Raw genomic sequence first — 21,186 nt, 5'->3', positions numbered from 1 at the left:
TGTATATATGTATATGGTTTATGTATACAATGGAATATTGTTCAGCCATACAAAGAAGGAAATTCAGCCATTTGGAACAACATGGATGGACGTTGAAGATACGCTTTGTGAAATAAGTCAGACAGAGAAAGACAAATAATGTATGATCTCATGTATATGTGTCATCTAAAAACTGAACTCATAGAAACAGAGTGAACAAACTTCAGTTATAAGATGAATAAGTTATGGGGATCTAATGTAAAGCATTGTGACTATACTTAAAACACTGTATTGAATACATGAAAGCAGTTAAGAGAGAAAATCTTAAAAATTCCCACCACACACACAAAAAAGGTAACTATGTTAGGTGGTGGATGTGTTAACTAACCTTATTATGGTAATCATTTAGCAATATATACATATATCAAATCATCACCTTGTACACCTTCCACTTATATGTTATATGTCAATTATATCTCAATAAAGGATTTAAAAAAACAAGTAAATGGCTTGTGTGACACATGGAAAAAGTGTCAATCCTCTATGGATATTCGGCAGGCTGGTAATCACTCCCTGGGTTGTCTCTCTCTCAAGCCACGGTTCCACACCTCCAATTACCAAGAGGACATACAAGGGGGTCAGAATGTGTGTGTGTGTGTGTGGACACACATAGGGGTCTGAGTTCACTGAGTATTTGAAAATGAACCCAGAGGTACTCACCATAGTGCCCATTAGACCTGGTCTTCCCAAGGGCCCTGAAATCCCTGGTAAGCCCATCTCTCCTTTTTCTCCATCCTCTCCAGGAAGACCCCTTCCTCCTGGGTTCCCCTGTAACCCAGTAAAAATGTTTAAGAAAGGAAAAGCAGTGAAACAATTATACCACACAATAAGCAGATTTTTGTTTAGAGCATAAACATAGTTATATATAACATTTTAAAGACTTCACAAAAACATTTACTTTATACATAATGTTAAAAGCATACTTTACCTTTAATCCATCTTTTCCTTGAAGACCTTCTTCTCCAGGAGCTCCTGGTTCACCCTATTTTGTAGCAGAAACCATAAGGCTTATTATTTTGCAAAATAAGTTTCTTTTCTGTTTTGCCCCTGGTATTTATAGAAAGTAGCAAGTTCATGTATATTTCTTCTTACTTTATTTATAAAGAATATTTGACAGTATAATAAGCATAATTTAACTTTTCTGGCATAGCTCTGAAGATGATTTAAAGAGTCATCCTGTTATAAATTCAAATACAACATGGTCCCAAAATAGCCATAACTTTTAGATAATAAAAGATAATATATATTCATTTGGTAGCTCTGGAAATTTATATAGTTAGACCTGTGTTTCTGAGTTGGAGGACTGTTAAACAGTGCATCTCACAAAATTATAGTAGCTTGCTGTACTAAATTGACATGGATTAATATAAATTAATTCAGTTAAATTTGGTGTACTTAATTTTTAGAGTATTTTCTCCCTTACTGAGGAGAGGCAATGAAGAAGTTCCTGGTATATAAAGATGCTATCTTATAGACACAGAACTTATAGAAATGTAGAGACATCCTTTATGAAGCTAATAAAGTATTTGCTCTTTTGCTACCTGAACTATTTAAAAGTACATTGATCAGTGCATGTTCACAGTTGCCCCACTGTTTCTGCCACTGACACTTCCATTACCCTGATCTCACACTGTCCACCCAGACCCTGCCAAAAAGGGGGGAAATGAAAAAGAACCTGAATGCAAACTATGTCTCCCTACTTTGGATTTTAGTAAACAAACATCTCAATATTATCTAGGGCACTACTATCTTGGGATCCAATTAAAGGCTGTCTACATTAGAATAACTTCTGTACACTAATTACAACTACTTACAATTATTTCCTTGAATCTTGTTAAGCCTGCATAACTTTGTTGTTGTTTTTTTAAAACATAAATTAGATATCAGTATTTTGACTGTCTTGTTAGGTCAGGAAATATCCTGAATGTTCATCACTGGTATTTGTGAATTTGGTCTTTAGGCTGACATTAAAGACAATCACAATGATTCCTCATATTTGGAAAGGGTTCTGCAAAGTACAACCGATTCAGAGAAAAAGATGTATGAGATTAGGACTCTAACTGCTACTAAATTACAATGTGAACAGAGTTTGGCACATGGCTTTGAAATTATGGGATAAAGACAAACATTTTCTATAATGCACCAAAAAGGTTTATTATGCAATCTTTGAAGTCTTCAGGCTAAGTTTTGAGCGTCTGAAATAGGTGGACAGTGCATTAAAATGATTTCTAGTAGGTATTTACCCATAAGTCTAGCTCCACAGTGATGATAGCCAATTAAGCACTTACCCGTAACCCTGGTTCCCCAGCGACTCCAACACTGCCTGCAGGTCCAACATCTCCCTGAAGAAACAAAGGAAAAGAGTAAACTCTTTCCTACTAAAACTGCATATCTAATAATTATGGTGGTCATATCATGAGGCTAGGGGGTTTCAAAACACTTCCCACTTTTTCCTTTTCTCTAGATTAATTTATTGTATTTTGCGTCATTAGCTTTATCTTTTGTATCCCCTCCCTCATATAAATATATATACAAATCTGTATACATGTATACAGATATTTTTCTGACAAACATTTTTTTCTGACTCATTTGAAAACACTTGCCATTTTTATATGCTGTACTTCACCTGCTTTCAAGATGGTTTTGCCAAAATGTGGCAAACATACGGGATTCGATGGTGAAAGTTTGGAGACCCTTCCCTTTACTGTGTAGGAAGGTTACCTTTGCACCTGGCTCGCCTTGCAGACCAGATTCTCCCTCAATACCTGAAGGGCCCTAGAAGAGATAATTTAACACATGGTTTGTACCCACTCCTTCATCAATTACAAAGGCAATAACAACCTCATAAGATGGTAGTAATTTTTAGCACAAGGGTGAGATATCTATGTCCAGGAAAGGGTCTTTGATGTCTGCCCCATTATAAATTTTATGGCACAAGACCAGATAATTTCTGGGACCTTTTAACGGTTTAAATGCCAAACAATATAACCTGAAATCAAGACTTTTAAGACCAGTTTCTTCTAATTCTTCCTCTCATTCTTTAATCCTTTTCTTATTTTCTATTCTCGTACTCTGTGTGTGTGTGTGTGTTTTCATTTTTTATCCTTCCTATCCATTTCTGTTCAGCCCTCTAGAACATACTTCCTTAAAAAATTCAATTTTCTTTATTGGTTTTGTAAAATATATCACAGAAAGAAGACAAATTTATTCACATTATAAAAGATTATCTATATCATCTATCTGTCTGTCTGTCTGTCTGTCTAAACACCTTCCATCTATCTATCTATCTATCTATTATCTACACTTGATCTTAGCCAAAAGGCCGAGAAGCGATCTATCTATCTATCTATCTATCTATCTATCTATCTATCTATCTATCTATCTATCTATCTATCTATCATCATCTATCATCTATCTATCTATCTATCTATCTATCTATCTATCTATCTATCTATCTATCATCTATCTATCTATCTATCTATCTATCTATCTATCATCTATCTATCTATCTATCTATCTATCATCTATCTATCTATCTACCTATCTATCTATCTATCATCTATCTATCTATCATCTATCTATCTATCATCTATCTATCTGTCTATCATCTATCTATCTATCTATCTATCTATCTATCTATCTATCTATCTATCATCTATCTATTATCTATCTATCTATCATCTATCTATCTATCATCTATCTATCTGTCTATCATCTATCTATCTATCTATCTATCTATCTATCTATCAATCTATCTATCTATCTATCTATCATCTATCTATCATCTATCTATCTATCATCTATCTATCTATCATCTATCTATCTATCTATCTATCTATCTATCTATCTATCATCTATCTATCTATCATCTATCTATCTATCTATCTATCTATCTATCTATCATCTATCTATCATCTATCTATCTATCTATCTATCTATCTATCATCTATCTATCTATCTATCTATCTATCTATCTATCTATCATCTATCTATCTATCTACCTATCTATCTATCTATCATCTATCTATCTATCATCTATCTATCTATCATCTATCTATCTGTCTATCATCTATCTATCTATCTATCTATCTATCTATCTATCTATCTATCTATCTATCTATCATCTATCATCTATCTATCTATCTATCTATCTATCTATCTATCATCTATCTATCTATCATCTATCTATCTATCTATCTATCTATCTATCTATCTATCATCTATCTATCTATCTATCTATCATCTATCTATCTATCTACCTATCTATCTATCTATCATCTATCTATCTATCATCTATCTATCTATCATCTATCTATCTGTCTATCATCTATCTATCTATCTATCTATCTATCTATCTATCTATCATCTATCTATTATCTATCTATCTATCATCTATCTATCTATCATCTATCTATCTGTCTATCATCTATCTATCTATCATCTATCTATCTATCTATCTATATATCTATCTATCATCTATCTATCTATCATCTATCTATCTATCTATCTATCTATCTATCTATCATCTATCTATCATCTATCTATCTATCTATCTATCTATCTATCTATCTATCTATCTATCTATCTATCTATCGATCTATCTATCGATCTATCTATCATCTATTTATGGCATTTTTCCCACTCTCTTTTCAAAAGTGAGTCAGTTGGGAAGCTTTCAGTTTTTTTTGCCTTGAAAACACAACTTCTTGCAATCAGTGGCTGTTTCTAGGTCTAGATCTCCTACAATTGCTGTTGTACTTATTTTTTATTTATTCATTTTTTTGTCGCTTGGAGATATTTATCTTATATTTGAGCATGTTTGACTGTCACTCCCTGCTCCCCTTTCTCTTCTCCCTCTTCCCCTTTTCTACCCCCACTCTCTGTGTAATGTGTGTGTCCACACACACACATATGTGTACTCGTAATTATAAAACACATACATATGTAATCTATAATTCCCATGTTTTTGGAGTAGAGAGTAGTTTAAAGTATTATTTCATAATACTACCTTGACCAAAAGTTTTCTGTTTGCTTTCTATCTTTCAGGGATTCCTCAATAGTTCTGATCCATGGCTGATAATCTTCCTTAGAATTATTATAGATTACAACATCACATCATTATAGTATGTTAGATAAAAGTACGGTTTTCCATTTTAACTTAGCCTCTCAAATCCATTTTCACGTTGATTTTTTTTCAAAATAACAACTATACATGCACAACAGTGCTAATGGACTTATCATGAAAAGCCCCAGAGGCAACTATTTTATACATCAATTTTTGTTTTAGTTTTTTTAGTGATTATATCTATAATTCCAAAAGTGTATCTTGACTTCTTGATGTATTACCTTGCTAAAGTTTAATTCCATTATACTCCCTCTGTCTTACCATCATTTCACCAATTTTTCCACAATTATTTAAATTTTTCTGTTGGTTACCTTTGTGACTTTACTACGCGAGGCAGTATAGAATGGTACTCGAGAGGAAGGCATATGAAGTGAGACTGCCTGGCTTTCTTCTTTGCCTCAGAAATGATAGAATTTATATCCTACTCTAAGATTAAAATTCTCTCCTGAGAGAGAATTCCAACTTTTTCAAGACTTCTTCCATACAAATTTCTCCCAATCTGTCAGCTCCTCTTGGCTTCCTTCCTTAGGCTAAATCCAGTAGCTGATATTCTGATCTCGGTGGTACCTATTTTCTTATACCAATCTTGAATCAGCACTTTAAATTGCCTTTTCCATTTATATTCCCAGTTGAATACTGCTGGGAAAATTTACACACTTGTGCAAAGAGGCATCATTACTGTTCCGAGTCATCGTGGCTAAGAGAATGGGCTGTGGACAGAGATGCCTAAATTTAAATGGAGGCTCCACGACTACCACTAGCTATTGATCTTGAGCAAGTTACTTAACCGTTTCATGTCCTGGTTTCCTCATCTATAGAATGAGGATAACAACTGCATCTATCTCATAGGGTGTTGTGACAGTTCATTAATATGGCAAAGCACATAAGTATGCTAGTCACTTAGAAAGAGCTCCATAATAATTTGCTATTGTTATCATTATTCATTCACATAACGTAAACTCACAGCCTCCTACTTCAGCTTGACTTTTAGTAAGGTATGCTCCTTTACTTGTCTTTTGTTATTTCCTTCTTCCATTATCCCCAACCACTATTCTAAATCAGTATATTTTTCTTAACTAACTTAACCCCTACTCCTTATCACAGCAGAATTCTTGTCTCCTACACTGATTAAAAAAAAAAAAAAGCTTTCTTTTGGCTTAGAGGATGTGTAACAGATGTTATCAGCCTTTCCATCCCCCTCACCCCCCGTAGCCTTTCTTTACTTAATTAAATTTATTGGGCTGAAATTGGTTACTAAAATTATATAGGTTTCAAGCATACAATTGTATAACACATCATTGATACATTGCATTGTATGTTCACCATCCAGAGTCAGTTCTCCTTCCATCACCATATATTTGATCCCATTTACCCTCTTTTACCACCCTCCCTCCCCCCTTAACTTCTGGTAACTGTTTATAAATTTTTGTTTGTTTGTTTGTCTTGTTCATTTGTTGCTTTCAGTTTGTATCCCATATATGACTGAAATCATGTGGTTCTCAACCTTTTCTGTTTGGCTTATTTTGCTAATAATGATAATCTCAAGATCTAGCCATGGTGTCACAAATGGCAGTATTTCATCTTTTCTTATGGCCAAGTAATATTCCATTGTACATATATACCACATCTTTTTAATCTAATTATCTATTGAAGGATACTTCAGTTGTTTCCATGACTTGGCCGCCGTAAATAATGCTGCAATGAACATAGGGGAACGTACATCTTACGGATAAATTTTTTCCGTTTTTTGGATAGATACCCAAAAGAGGGATTGCTGGGTCATAGGTAATTCTATTCTTAATTTTTAGAGGAACCTTCATATTGTTTCCCATAGTGGCTATACCAATATATATTTCCCCCAGCAATGTATGAGGGTTCCTTTTTCTCCACAACCTCTCCAACACTTGTTATTATTTGTTGCTAATAGCCATTCAAACAGGTGTGAGGTGGTATCTCGTTGCGGTTTTGATTTGTACTTCCCTAATAGCAAGTGAAGTTGAGCATTTTTTCATATATCTATTGGCCCTTTGTATATCTTCTTGGGAAGAGTGTCTGTTCAGGTCCTCAGCCCATTTTTTTTTTAATTTTTATTGGGGAATATTGGCGAACAGTGTGTTTTTCCAGGACCCATCAGCTCTATGTCAAGCTGTTGTTTTCAATATAGTTGTGGAGAGTGCAGCTCACTGGCCCATGTGGGAATCGAACCGGCGACCTTAGTGTTATGAGCACTGCTCTAACCACTGAACAAACCGGCCGCCCACCAGTGGCTCAGCTCCAAGCTCAAGCCGTTGTTTCTCACTGGTCCATGTGGGAAGCGAACTGGAGACCTTGGTGTTATGAGCACTGCGCTCCAACCACTAAGCCAAACGGCCGCCGAGCCCATTTTTCAATTGGACTGATTCTTTTTTTGTTATTGAGTTGTATGACTTCTTTATATATTTTGGATATTAGACCCTTATTGGAGGTGTTTGCAAATATCTTTTCCCATTCGGTTGGTTGCATCTTTGTTTTGTTGGCATTTTCTTTTGCTGTGCGGAAGCTTTTTAGTTTGATACAGTCCCATTCATTTATTTTTGTTTTTATTTCCCTTGCCTTTGTGGTCAAATTCATAAAATCTTCTCTAAACCCAAGGTCCATAAGTTTAGTACCTATGCTTTCTTCTATGCAATTTATTGTTTCAGGTCTTATGTTTAGGTCTTTGATCCATTTTGGATTAATTTTGGTGTATGGTGACCGATAGTCTAGTTCTATTCTTTTGCATGTAGCTTTCCAATTTTCCCAGCACCATTTATTGAAGAGGCTTTCTTTTCTCCATTGTATGTTTTTAGTTCATTTGTCGAAAATTATCTGCCCTATATATGTGGGCTTATTTCTGGGTTCTCAATTCTATTCCTTTGGTCTGTGTTTCTGATTTTCTGTCAATACCATACTGTTTGATTATTGTTATTTGTAGTATAAATTGAAGTTAGGAAGAATGATACCTCCCGCCTTGGTGTTTTTTCTTAGGATTGCTTTGGCTATTTGGGGGTCTTTTATGATTCCATAGAAATGTGATGGTTTTTTTGTTCTATTTCTTGAAAAAATGTCATTGGGAATTGGATGGGGATTGCATTAAATTTGTATATTGCTTTGGGTAATATGGCCATTTTAACTATGTTGATTCTTCCTATCCATGAACACGGAATAGCTTTCCCTTTCTTTGTGTCTTCAATTTCTTTTAAAATGTCTTACAGTTTTCAGTGTATAGGTTGTTCACATCCTCTATTAAGTGTATTCCTAGATATTTTATTCTCTTTGTTGCGATTGCCAAAGGAATTGTTTTGTTCATCTCTTACTGAAATTTCATTGTTATTATCAAGAAATGCAATGATTTTGTATACTGATTTTATATTCTGCAACTTTACTGTATTTATTTATTGTTTCTAATAGTTTTTGATGGACTCTTCAGGGTTTTCTATATAAAGAATCATGTGATCTGCAAAAAGTGACAATTTAACTTCTTCATTCCCAATTTGAATGCATTTATTTCTCTTTCCTGGTTGCTCTGGGTAGGACTTCTAATACTCTGTTGAATAACAGCGGTAAGAAGTGGCATTCCTCTCTTGTTTCTGATATAGAGGAAAAGCTTTCAGTTTTTCACCGTTAAGTATGATATTAGCTGAGGGTTTATCATGTATGGCCCTTATTATATTGAGGTACTTTTCTTCTATACCCATTTTATTGTTTTAATCATAAGTGGATATTGTATCTTGTCAAATGCTTCTTCTACATCTATTAATATGAGATTTTTATCCTTTATTTTGTTTATGTAGTGTATCACATTGATCAATTTGAATGTGTTGAACCAACTTTGCACTCTTGAAATGAACCTCACTTAATTATGATGTATAATCTTTTGAAAGTATTGTTGTATTCAATTTGCTGGTATTTTGTTTAAAATTTTTACATCTGTATTCAGCAAAGATATTGGTCTATAGTTTTCTTTTTTGTGTTATCCTTACCAGGTTTTGGTATCAGGGTAATGTTGGCCTCATAAAATGAGTTAGGAAGTATTAATGCTTCTTCTTCAATGTTTTGGAAAAGTTTGAGGACAGGTATTGAGTCATCTTTGAATGTTTGGTAGAGTTCACCAGTGAAGGCATCTGATGCTGGAATTTTGCTTTTGCAGAGGTTTAGGACGATGTTTCAATTTCCTTACTGTTGATCAGTCTATTTTGATTTTCTAGTTTTTTGTGATTCAGTCTAGGAAGGTCATATGTTTCTAAGCACTGTCCATTTCTTCTAGGTAATTGAATTTTGTGGCATATAGTCCTTCATAGTATTCTTGTATGACTCTGTATTTCTGTGGTATCCATTGTAATTTCTCTTTCACTTCTATTTGTTTTTTCCTCTTTTTTCCTAGAGAGCCTAGCAGGGGTTTGTCTATTTTATTAATCTTCTCAAAGAGCCAGATCTTTACTGCATTAATTTTTTCTATTGTTCTTTTGTTCTCTGTTTAACTGTGCTCTAATTTTTATTATTTCCTTCCTTCTGCTGACTGCGGGTTTCATTTGTTCTTTTTCTAGTTCTTTAAGATGTAATTTTAGGTTGTTTATTTAGGATTTTTTTGTTTGTTTCTTGAGCTAGGCCTGTAATGACATAAATTTCCCTTTTATTACTACTTTAACAGTATCTCAATAATTTTGATATGTTGTACTTTCATTCTCTTTTGTTTCTATGTATCTTTTGATCTCTCTTTTTATTCTTTCTTTGAGCCAATAGTTCTTTGGCAGCATGTTGTTTAATCTCCACATATTTGTGGTTTTTCCTGCTTTCTTTTTACAGTTGATCTCTAATTTCAAAGCACTGTGGTTGGGGAATATGCTTGGTATGATTTCAATCTTCTTAAATTCATTGAGGAAAGTTTTGTGTACCAACATATGTTCTATGTCCACTAAAAAAGAATGTGTAGTCTGGTGTTCTGGGATGAAAGGCTCTGTAAATTTCAATTATACCTACTTGGCCCAATGTGTCATTTAAGGCTGATATTTCCTTATTGATTTTCTGTTTGGATGAGCTATCCATAGCTGTTAATGGGGTATTTAGGTTCACTACTTTAACTGTGTTTGTTAGTTTCACACTTTAGTTTTGTCTGTAGTTGCTTTATACATTTTGGTGTTCCCTGATTGGGAATATATATGAGTCTCATATATATATCTCATATATATATTTTGGTGTTCCCTGATTGAGAACATATATCTATTAGTATTTATATTTAAATAATATATATATTTATATTTATATATATTTATTTATCATATATATTTATATTATGAGACATATATAGTCTCATATATATATTTTGGTGTTCCCTGATTGGGAATATATATATATATATATATATATATATATATATATATATATATATATATGAGTCTTCTTGTTGTATTGTCCCTTTATCATTATGAAATGTCCTTCTTTGTCTCTTGTTATGTTTTTTATCCTGAAGTGTTTCATCAGATATAAGTATGACTACACCTACTTTTCTCTGGATGTCATTTGCTTGGAGTAGTGGTTTTCAACCTTTCACTTTGAGTCTATATTTGTCCTTGCAGCTGAGATGTGTCTCTTGATGGTAGCATATAGTTGGGTTTTGTTTTTGGATTCAACCTGCTCCTCTGTGTCTTTTTCTTAGTGAGTTCAGTCCATTTTCATTAGGTGATTATTGATATATGAGGATTTCCTATCATTCTTTTGTTTTCTGGTAGCTTGGTGTCTCCATTGTTTCTTTGCCTTTATGTTTCTGTCTGTTACTTTAGTTTGGTGATACTCTATGGTTTATGATTTTTTTTCTTTGCTTCCTCTGTTTGTGTTTCAGTTTTGAATTATTTTCTTCCTTTTTTTTTGAGTGGTTACCATTAAGTTTATGCAAAAGAAAGTTTCATATATACAGTAGTACTTTTTCTTTAGCATGCATTTTATCTCCATTCCCCCTTGCAGATTCAGTCCTTTACCACCACCCTCCTTTTATGCTTTTGTTGTCATAAATTATCCCTGTTTATGCTATGAGTTCATTTCCAATTTGCAGTAGCAAATTGTCTTCTTATCTTTTTATTTTTTTATGTTTTAGCCTCCTTTACCCTTTATGTTATGTTTAAGTCTATAGTGCCCTATTCTGAGTAGGGGTTGCCATTTCCTGCTTCTGTGTGTCTGTCAGCCATCTTACTTGTAGTTTTGTATCCTTTTGTATTTTTGTTTTAACTAGAATAACCTCCTTCAGGCGTTCCTGTAATGCAGGACTTGTGGTGGAAAATTCCCTCAGCTTCTGCATATCTGTAAAGGTCTTTATTACTGCTTCATATCTAAAGTATAATTTTGCTGGATATATTATTCTTGGCTGGTAATTTCTCTCTTTCAATAGTTTGAATATTTGATTCCACTCCCTCCTAGCTTGTAGAGTTTCTACTAAAAATCTCATGATAATCTAATGGGCTTTCCTTTGTTATTGGCTTCTTTCCCCCTGGTTTCCGTGAAAATTCTTTCTTTGTCGTTAATTTTTGACATTTTGAATATAATGTGCCTTGGAGAAGAACTTTAGGATGGAGATAATTAGGTGTTTTGTTTGCTTCTTGGATTTGAGGATCCAGTTCGTTCCATAGGTTTGGGAAGTTCTCATCAACTATTTTTTTGAATAGGCTCTCTGTTCTCTTCTCTCTCTCTTCTCCTTCTGGTTTACCCATTATTCTTATATTCCATTTTCTGATGGCGTCAGATAGATCTTGTATAATTCTTTCTTCTGTTAACTCTCCAGTCTCTCTTTACTTCCATCTGTGTCATTTCCAGATTTCTATCTTTGATAACACTAATTCTTTCCTCCATCTGGTCAGCTTTATTTCCTAAGCTCACTTTCATTCTTCTTCTCGTTTATTGAGTTCTTCAGCTCCAGAATTTCTATTTGGTTCTTTTTAAAAATTTCAATCTCTTTGGTAAAGTATTCCTTTTATTCACTGATTTTATATCTGAGTTTATTAAACTGCCCATCTGAGTTTTCTTGCATTTCACTGAGTTTTTTTCAGAAATGCAATCTGAATTCTCTGTTACTTAAGTCACACATTTTCATGTCTTTAAGTTTGTTTTCTTGAGATTTTTCATTTTCTTTCTGAGCCGCATTGTTATTTTGGTTGTTTATGATCATTGATGGATTATTTCTCTTCCTAGGCATTTACAGGAATGAATTCAACAGGTTGATATGAAGAGGTTTCTCATTTGCTTTCCAGTAGGTAGTGCCGGAACATTTCATTTTCTGTTGTTCTGTTCCAACTTCTCAGGGTGGAAGATGTCCTGGGGAGGTGGTCGTCTCCTATATAATCAAGTTGCCTTGGTCTCAGGGCACCATTCCCATGGGAAAACGTGGTGGGTGAGGGGCTTCTGAGCCCCCGCAACCTCACTGCTGCCCCTGCAGCCAGCTGCAGAGCTGCGTAGCCCTGCATGCTCCTGCTGTGATCAGCTGGAACATGTGGGGTGGGAGTGGGCTGGGAGAGGTGGCCGGTGTGCTTTTGGCTTTGTTCTCCTTGGAGTAATGACAACTGCCAGACCACAGCTGCTTCACCCATGCATCTCCACTCTGTCACTAGTGTTAGCTGCAGGGTGCGTCTGCCACTCAGAATCTATCTCTTCAGTTCTCAGGACTGTAGATATTGTGCTCTTTAACCTGATACTGCTACAGATTTTTTCTGAGGCCCACTGCTAGCTCTGCAAGGGTGTGGGGAGGCAAGGTCTGGGAGGGTGCAAGGAGGCAGTCAGGCTCTGTGGCTTTGTTTTCTGCCTGGCACTGAGGGCTGTTAGACCACAGCTGTTGCACTTTGTATTCAGTCTCTGCCCCAAGGTCTCTGCCCCAATTGCTGGGTTTAGCTGTATTATATACTGATCTTTCAGGCAGGACTGCTTGGAGCCACAGCCTAAATCCTCCCCTCTCCTGGGACTGCAGTGAGCTCTGGGATGTGTCCACACACCGTCTCTGTTCTTCTCCCTTTCCTCCTTCTCTGTTCACCCCATTCGCCTACCTTCAGATGTTTTGATGAGCGGTTCATTCAGACGTGTTTGTGTGTTATGCAAGGAATCCTTTGTTGAATGATAGCTGTTCAACTTGTAACTTCAAGGGGAGAGATCAATGGGGACCCCTCAAGCAGCAACGTTTCTGATAACACCCCAACAGTATCTTTTGAGTCAGAAGAGGACTTAAAACCAGGCACTGATACTTGTTAACCATTTATTTGGGGAAGATTAGCAGATTATGACCTTAATCTTCCTAACATTCTTCATTGGCCTCAGGAAAGGGTATTATCATCCATTCTGTTGCACAACCTAGAAATTGGGGAATAATATATTCTCTTTATTACTTCTGTTTTCCCTTTACTTTCCATATTCCACAAATAGGCATGTTCTACAGAATTTATATAGCAAACATTTTTCAAATCCATCCCCTCTTTTCCTTTTCTATGCCTACTACATTAGGTCAGATTGCATGGTTGAATGCAACAGACTTTCAGTAGGTCTGCATGTCTTCACTTTTGTCTAAAATCCATCCTCCATGGGACTGCTGGAATTATCTTCCAAACATACAAATTGGACTTTATCACTGCTTGTTTATACTGTACAGTTACTAATGATAGCCCAGAACATACAAAGTTCATGCTTCTTAATAATGTACGTAAGTCTTTTCAAGATCTAACCATTTCTCTATATCTTCACCTATTGTCACTCCTTGTTTTGACTTTAATCACCAAAGAACCCATACTGCCACATGTTTGCATGTTCCTGCTCATACTATACCTTTTCCTGGAATGCCCTTATCTTTATTCCTTTTTTTGCCTGTTTTATATGCCTTTTTTATTCCTTTTTTATATGCCTAACTTTACTCATTCCTTAAAACTCATCCTATTCCCTGCCCAGCCTCCCAAATCTTTTTTCCCTTACCCAAGGGAAGTGCTCCTAAATTGCCCTGTGAATATATCCGTCATCGGTTCTAACATATTGCAGTGTAATGATCTTTTAAATGATTATATTCTGGAATAGATTATAAATTACTAAAGGATAATAATTAAAGGAGTCAGGGACCATATCTCAGCCATCCTTTTATCCCCAGTGGATATATAGTGCAGAGCAAAAAAACGATGTAATCATGGAATTAAAAATAGGTCAACGAAGCTGGAATATATAGGGGAGGAGAAAAGTTTTATTGGAATGTGGTTGAATAGTCCTACAAAGGTTAGATAATGTAGAACATTATTTATCATGTTAAGAAACTGACATTATTAACAGTATAAGAGCCATTGAAAATTTTCAAGAAGAGGAATGATATGACAAAGATAAACTGGCAACAAGTAGCTAAGGAATGATGGGAAGAGGAGGAAACATGGCATAAAAGTGGGGGACTGGAGCACTGGCAACAGTGAGGAAAGGAAAGGTTAGAGTTGAGACATTAGTGGGGCTTATTCAAAGGGAAATGATGGCTAATTGGAGAGGATATAGAAGGAAATGAAGTCTAGGATGACTCAGTTTTGGATTATTGGGTAAAAGGGTTGTCTTTCAGTGAGATGGGATAAAAAAGGAGCAAGAACAATGGGGAAGTGATTTGGTTTAGATATTTTGAATTTGAGATGTTTTAGGATATCTATGTAAAAGACAACAGGAAATCAATAATTGTAGCTGAAGAGATAGGCATGAGTTAGAGCCATCCATACGAGAGCTATCAGAATAATACTGGTAATTAATTAGAGTCATTGTAATAATATGATTGCTGAACTGAAGAAGAGGAAGGACAACTTCACATAAAGACTGAGAAAGGCTAATCAGAAGGTAAAGAGCAGAAACAGGAGACTGCAGTTTCATAGAAGCCAAGGAAGGCGAGATTTTATGTCTAATTTGTTTAGTGCTTAAGTTAACAAACAACAGAATTATACAACCATTGTTTACCATTCCAAAGTATATCTTGAAATGGATTCAATTCTCAATATCCTTCTATGAAGGAGATATAACATCTTAGCATGGAGGGCTATTAAGTTAACTCTCCGTAACTGAAAGAAAAATTTTTCTATCATTTAAATATTATTCTATCACTCTTTGTTCTATCACTTAAATGAACTCTTAAGAGGAAAACTTTCCATGTGTAAAATTTGGTCCATACAACAGTCATCCTGCTTTAAATAGAATTTTAGGCTTTATTTTCTGAATATGAAAAAGAAAAGAACTATAGAATTATTTTTCATAATATATGTGTATATCTATCAACTAGACCTCAGAGGAGTCTTATAAAAGGTAGTGAGCATTGATGAACTAAAAAGAAAGAAAGAGCCATAAAACAATTACCTCAGCACCTATTTCTCCAGGAGGTCCAGCATCACCTTGCGGTCCTCGTGGGCCCTGTATTAAAACAAATTTAAAATCTGAGAATCAAAGATTACTTCATTAAAATATGCACCTAAATATGGAATTTGCAAGATATCATATGTAATATAACACAATACATTTATTGGGATAGTAACTTATTAAAAATTTGTATCTTTAGTTTATACATCTGTGTTTCTTTTGTGAATAATATTAAGGTATACTTGGACTCAAAAGAAAAGGAAAGAAAGGACAGCACCATTCATTCTTTCATTCCCTAACTTATTTACTCATTCAATGAAGATTTGTCAAATGCCTAATAAATCAGAAATATTGTGCTAAGGACTTTCAAAAGTTATCTTATTTAATGGGTATGATAATTACAGATTTACTTTGTATTCCTGGTAAATACATGACAAACTTAATAGTTTTAAAGAAGCAAATATTTGCTCTAATGAAACAAAAATATGTTGGAGTTTGCTGATATCATACTTTATCATAGTACTGGGTCAACTTGAATGATTCCTGTTTCATATGAATTGATGTAACAGTATTTACACGAGATAATCACTGAGGTGTAATAAAATACATGTTCGGACTTTTATGGCAATCCTGGTCACCGCAATAGTGAATAGCTTAATTTTGAGTAAATGGACATTGAGTAATTAGCTTATAGCCTAAGCATTTAATTGCTGAATCTAAAGGATCTTTTTAGTGAGTGGAAGCCATTTAACTGGCTATAATTATTTTAGATAAATTAATACTTATTTAGCAACTGCAATATAATGGTATTTCTCTAGCTATCCAAAAGAGCTACTTGCACTTTTTGATCTTTCTGGAAATACAGTATTTCGATCTTTCTGGAGAGACATAACATATTTTTTAGATTCAGAAAATAACAACATCATTCAAATTTACAGAAAATAGCAAGATAGTGAAAATTTGTTATAAGATTATATATACTCCATCACAATTTTGTGAACACCTCACTTTTTAAAAATGTAGTAATGGGGAGCAAAACTGGTATGCTTGGTTATGTTAAACTGTTTTTCTGAATTGTTACAGTAATGTTTATTAAAAAATATTGGAAAACTGTGGAAAGTACAAAAAAACAGATTAGGTCAAATACTGTAAATATTCTTTCATATTTCCTTCTAGTTCTATTAAGGAAGCTTATAATACCTCTCTATCCTTCTGTAGTCTGCTTAAAATTCTATTCTAAACATAAATATTTCACCATGTTATTTTAAATATTTCTTAACAAAATTGTTCAATGATTACAGAATATTCCATTTACTATTCCACGGTATCATAAATTAATCATTTTCTTAATACTAGACATTTATGTTGTTTGTAGCTGCTCTTTGCGGTAAAATTTTGCTTTAGCGAATATTATTTGCATGTTAGACTATAAATGAAAATGAAGGTCTGTAACACAATATGATATTGGGAACAGCTGAGATAAACATTTGAGTGATAGAATTATAAGGTTGGTACACAGGTGTCACTTAAGTTGTCCTCAATTCAACAATATAACCATTAAGGGTATTAAGAGGTCACTGATATTTTTCAACTATGGCTTATTAAATATTATGGATAACATTTTAAAATTTATTCTCCTCAGAATGTAAACACGCTGAGAGAAACACTTTTGTGCGTAAGTCTTTGTGTGTATTCTGCATTTTCCCTCTTAGAATAGAGTCTGAAATGTAGTATTATTTAGTCAAAAGTCAAGTCAATTTCCTAAAAGGTTGCAATAATTAAATGGCATTTATAATCTTCCATTCTTAAACTTTGCTTTCTGTTGGTATTCCAAGTTTTATTAAATGATATAACTATCTAATTCATTCTTTTTTTTAAAAAATTAAAGCTTATTGGGGTGACAGTTGTTAGTAAAGTTACACAGAATTAAGGTGTACAATTCTGTATTACATCATCTATATCTCATATTATGTGTTCACCACCCAGAGTCAGTTCTTCTTACATCACCATATATTTGACCCCATTTACCCTCATCTAGAACCTCCTGCCCACTTACATTCTGGTAACCTCTAAGTAAAATAAGTCAGACAGAAAAAGTAGAGAACCATATGATTTCACTGATATGTGGTATATAATTATCTAATTAATTCTTCAAGCCAGAAACTTAGGAATCATACTTCATATACAGGACATCTATCTCCTGTTGATTTTTATCTCCTTTCGAATCATATATCTATCCGCTCTACTCTGAAAATCAAAAGGGTTCTACCATCTCCCATCTGGATTATTGCAACAGAAAGCCATTCTTGTCCATTCTTGGTCCATTACAGTTTGATTTCTACCTTGTGGCTTGAGTAATTTTAACAAAGTGATAATTGGATCATAAAATTAGTTCCATCCTTTCAATGACATCCCTTTGTTCTTAGGACAAAAATACAAATCCTTGGGAACAGGGCTCATAAAGCTGTATGTGTTTTGTCACTTGCTTCTCTTTCTCTCTTCATCTTGCACTTACTTTTCACTTGACTCTGCGACAGTCATGTTGGCCTTCTTTTAGACCGTCACATAAATATGCAGTGTTTCCTCCTAGGTCATGACTTCGCTCTGGAATGACCTTTCCCCATCTTTCCCTAAGTAGCTACCATTCATCCTACCATTTGAGATTACAGCTCAAATGTTTCTCCTTATGGAAGCTTTTCCTAACCCCAGAGTAGGATAGATTCTCTGTTACATATTCTCTTAGAATTGAATACCTATACTTTACAATACATATGCCAATTTTAAATTATTCATTTATCTGTTATTAATTAATGTACACTTCTACCATAGACTGAAAACTCCATGCTGACCACTATACTCCCAGTGTAGGTTCTTAATACGTATTTGTTGATTGAATGAATGAATGGTCAACTATCCAAATCCCAAAACTTGCATTACAATGAATAAACCAGTTTTGAATCTCATCTGAGAAAAAAAGACCACTCTAATAGGTGTTGGCTATAGAACAGTTGTAGTCCTCTCTACTTTGTTATTCTCAAAATATAAATGTGTTTCAACATTTACCAGTTTTGTGTCCTTCATTTACCAGTTTACTTCTGTTTTTTTTTTCTTATGGCCAGGCAGCTAAAATATGTGAAACAAACCTATTCTATCCATTACAAATTGATTTATGTTTTATTTACCAGCCCTACTAACTCTGTGACCTGAATATCAATCTTTGGTTGCTATTAAGCCATTTAGTCCTTTATGGCTACAATAACAAATATTTTCTTATATAAAGCCCAAGATATTGTCTTTGCTATTGCCATAGCTCTATTGACACATTTATCTTTACTTAAATGTGATTTTTATTAAGACTAAATTAGTTTTCAGTCCATTTCACTTCATCTAACAATAGTGGCTGAATGATTATACCTTTGGGTGTATCACTTTCTGTGAAGTCACTTTAACGAACATGCATTAAGTAGATATAATATGCCAGGCATTAGACCAGAAAAGAAGATTGCAAAGGTAAAAGAAATGGTCTCTGACTTAAAGGAGCTACAGACTTTTTAGAAGAAAGAGCTATTTAGGTAAATAATGCTAAAGAGAGTTGCATTGTTTTTGATGAAATAAATATTAGAATTGGGATGGCAAATCAAGAGATACAAAATACAAAGAAAACTGAGAAGGATTTAGTTTGATAAAATCAATACCATATCTAAGATTCTTTCCATGGAAATAATTATATATATGATCAAATCTTTATTTATTGTTTAGAGAGCATACATTATAAGTTAACTGTGTAAAGAAGGAAATGAATATAGCTTTGTAACAGCAACAATTTGACTCTTAGAACTTTCCACTTGCTATTAGTTAAATGAGTTATGCAAAGGCCACTTGTAAATCTTTGTGTCAGCTGATGGATAAGCCCAGTAATTTGAAAGATTATATTGCATTATAAAACTTAAAAAACATATTACAGTATATTACAGCTGATACCATCCAAGAAGAATGACTTCATAGGCAATAAAGAATAAATTTTGAGAAAGTAGATGTGACAAGGTCTTTTCACAATTCATTTTCCATGGAAATTGTGTAATTGAATCACATTTATGAAATTGAGATATAAGTTTTTGCATTATTGATGTAACAACAGTTCTGTCATGTTTGTATATTTTGGCCAATCATGTGTAGAGTTTGGTTTCTCTATGTGGTCTTTTATATAGAGTTGACCTCATAAATGTGACTGTGTGTGTGTGTGTGTGTGTGTGTGTGTGTGTGTTGTGATTATACTAACAACAAGCCATTCAGAAAAAAAAAATCTGAGATTAAATAAAACAGAGTTATCTTTGTTGAAACATAAATATGTAAAGTTTAACAGTTTTTGATAAAAAGGAGCACATTTGACTCTATGAAACCAGGAAGGCACTAAAGACTGTATTCACAGTAAAATATTTCTTCTATATAATTAGGTGCCCATAATAAATGCTGCTTTCAGAAAACCAGCCATAGCATAAGAAGGCAATAGTAACAGAAAGATAAGTACATTAGGAGAAAACACAATTAGAAAAGTATAAAAATAAACTTACTGGTTCTCCTGGAAGTCCCCTGTCGCCTGTATTCCCAGGGGGTCCTTGTAAACCCTGAACAAACAAAGGCAAAATGTGAAGAAAAAGTGGTTTGAAAATGTTTTAGTCAGTTCTATTACCTCAGCTTTTCTTCACAATCCTCCCACCTAACTTTTCTCTCTGCCTCTATTATTTTTTTCCCTATTTTGTGGTAAAATGCATATAATATAAAATTTTACCATTTTAACAATTTTTAAATGTATAGTTGTGGCATTAAGTACATTTACCTTGCTATGCTACCATCACTACCATCTATCTATCTTTAGAACTTTTCATCTTTCCAAATTCAAACCCTGTACCCATTAAATTACTCCCTATCTCCCTCCTCCATGCCTTTGGCAACCATCACTCTACTTTCTTTCTCTGATGTGACTATTCTAGGTATCTTATATAAGTGGAATCACACAATATTTGTTCTTTTGTGTCTGGCTTATTTCGTGTAGCATAATGTCTTTAAGGTTCACCCATGTTGTAAAATGTGTTAAGACTTCCTTCCTTTGTAATATTGAATAACATTCATATATATATATATATATATATATATATATATATATATATATATATATATATATATATAAAACACATTTTGTTTATCCATTCATCTGTCAATGGACACTTAGGATTTCTACCTTTTTACTATTGTGAATAATACACCTATAAACGTTGATGTACAAATATCTGTTTGACTCTCTACTTTCAATATTTTTGGGTATATACCTAGATGTGAAATTGATGGTTTGTATGGTAATTCTATATTATTTCCATGGCTATGCTTTCATTGTAGGATCATGAAAACTGTGCATTCTGCTTCATTATTTAAAGAATGGGAAAGAATAGATTTAATACTATATAATTTTTGTATTATAAGAATTATGAAATAAATGTTTCTCAAGTTTTCTGCATTATTCCAGAGAAAATTATATTTAAAAAAGAACTGTTAAGAGGTCCCACTTCCATAATGGCCAAGTAGCTCCTACCAACCTATATGCAGATAAATATAAACCCAGGGCAAAAGTTTTTTTAAAATCTGAAGACATTGGAAAAACGACCAAAAGTAGGCAAAAC

The 21,186-nt window shown here is 33.8% G+C and overlaps 1 protein-coding gene across 10 annotated transcripts in view; it reads right to left on the bottom strand.

Moving 5' to 3' along the window:
* Positions 1 to 21,186, bottom strand: part of COL24A1 (collagen type XXIV alpha 1 chain) — a 308,048-nt gene that overhangs the window by 95,579 nt on the left and 191,283 nt on the right. For all 10 annotated transcript variants that reach the window (XM_081056177.1, XM_081056184.1, XM_081056178.1 and 7 more), the window contains 6 exons: positions 20,083 to 20,136; positions 15,512 to 15,565; positions 2,761 to 2,814; positions 2,328 to 2,381; positions 968 to 1,021; positions 700 to 807 (listed from right to left, as the gene is read on the bottom strand). In XM_081056177.1, coding sequence (XP_080912303.1) covers positions 700 to 807; positions 968 to 1,021; positions 2,328 to 2,381; positions 2,761 to 2,814; positions 15,512 to 15,565; positions 20,083 to 20,136 — 378 coding nt within the window. The remainder of the gene's footprint in view (positions 1 to 699; positions 808 to 967; positions 1,022 to 2,327; positions 2,382 to 2,760; positions 2,815 to 15,511; positions 15,566 to 20,082; positions 20,137 to 21,186) is intronic.

The sequence above is a fragment of the Rhinolophus hipposideros genome (assembly GCF_964194185.1).
Source record: "Rhinolophus hipposideros genome assembly, chromosome: 8".
NCBI classification, from domain to species: domain Eukaryota; kingdom Metazoa; phylum Chordata; class Mammalia; order Chiroptera; family Rhinolophidae; genus Rhinolophus; species Rhinolophus hipposideros.
This window is presented reverse-complemented; position numbering and strand designations above follow the sequence as displayed.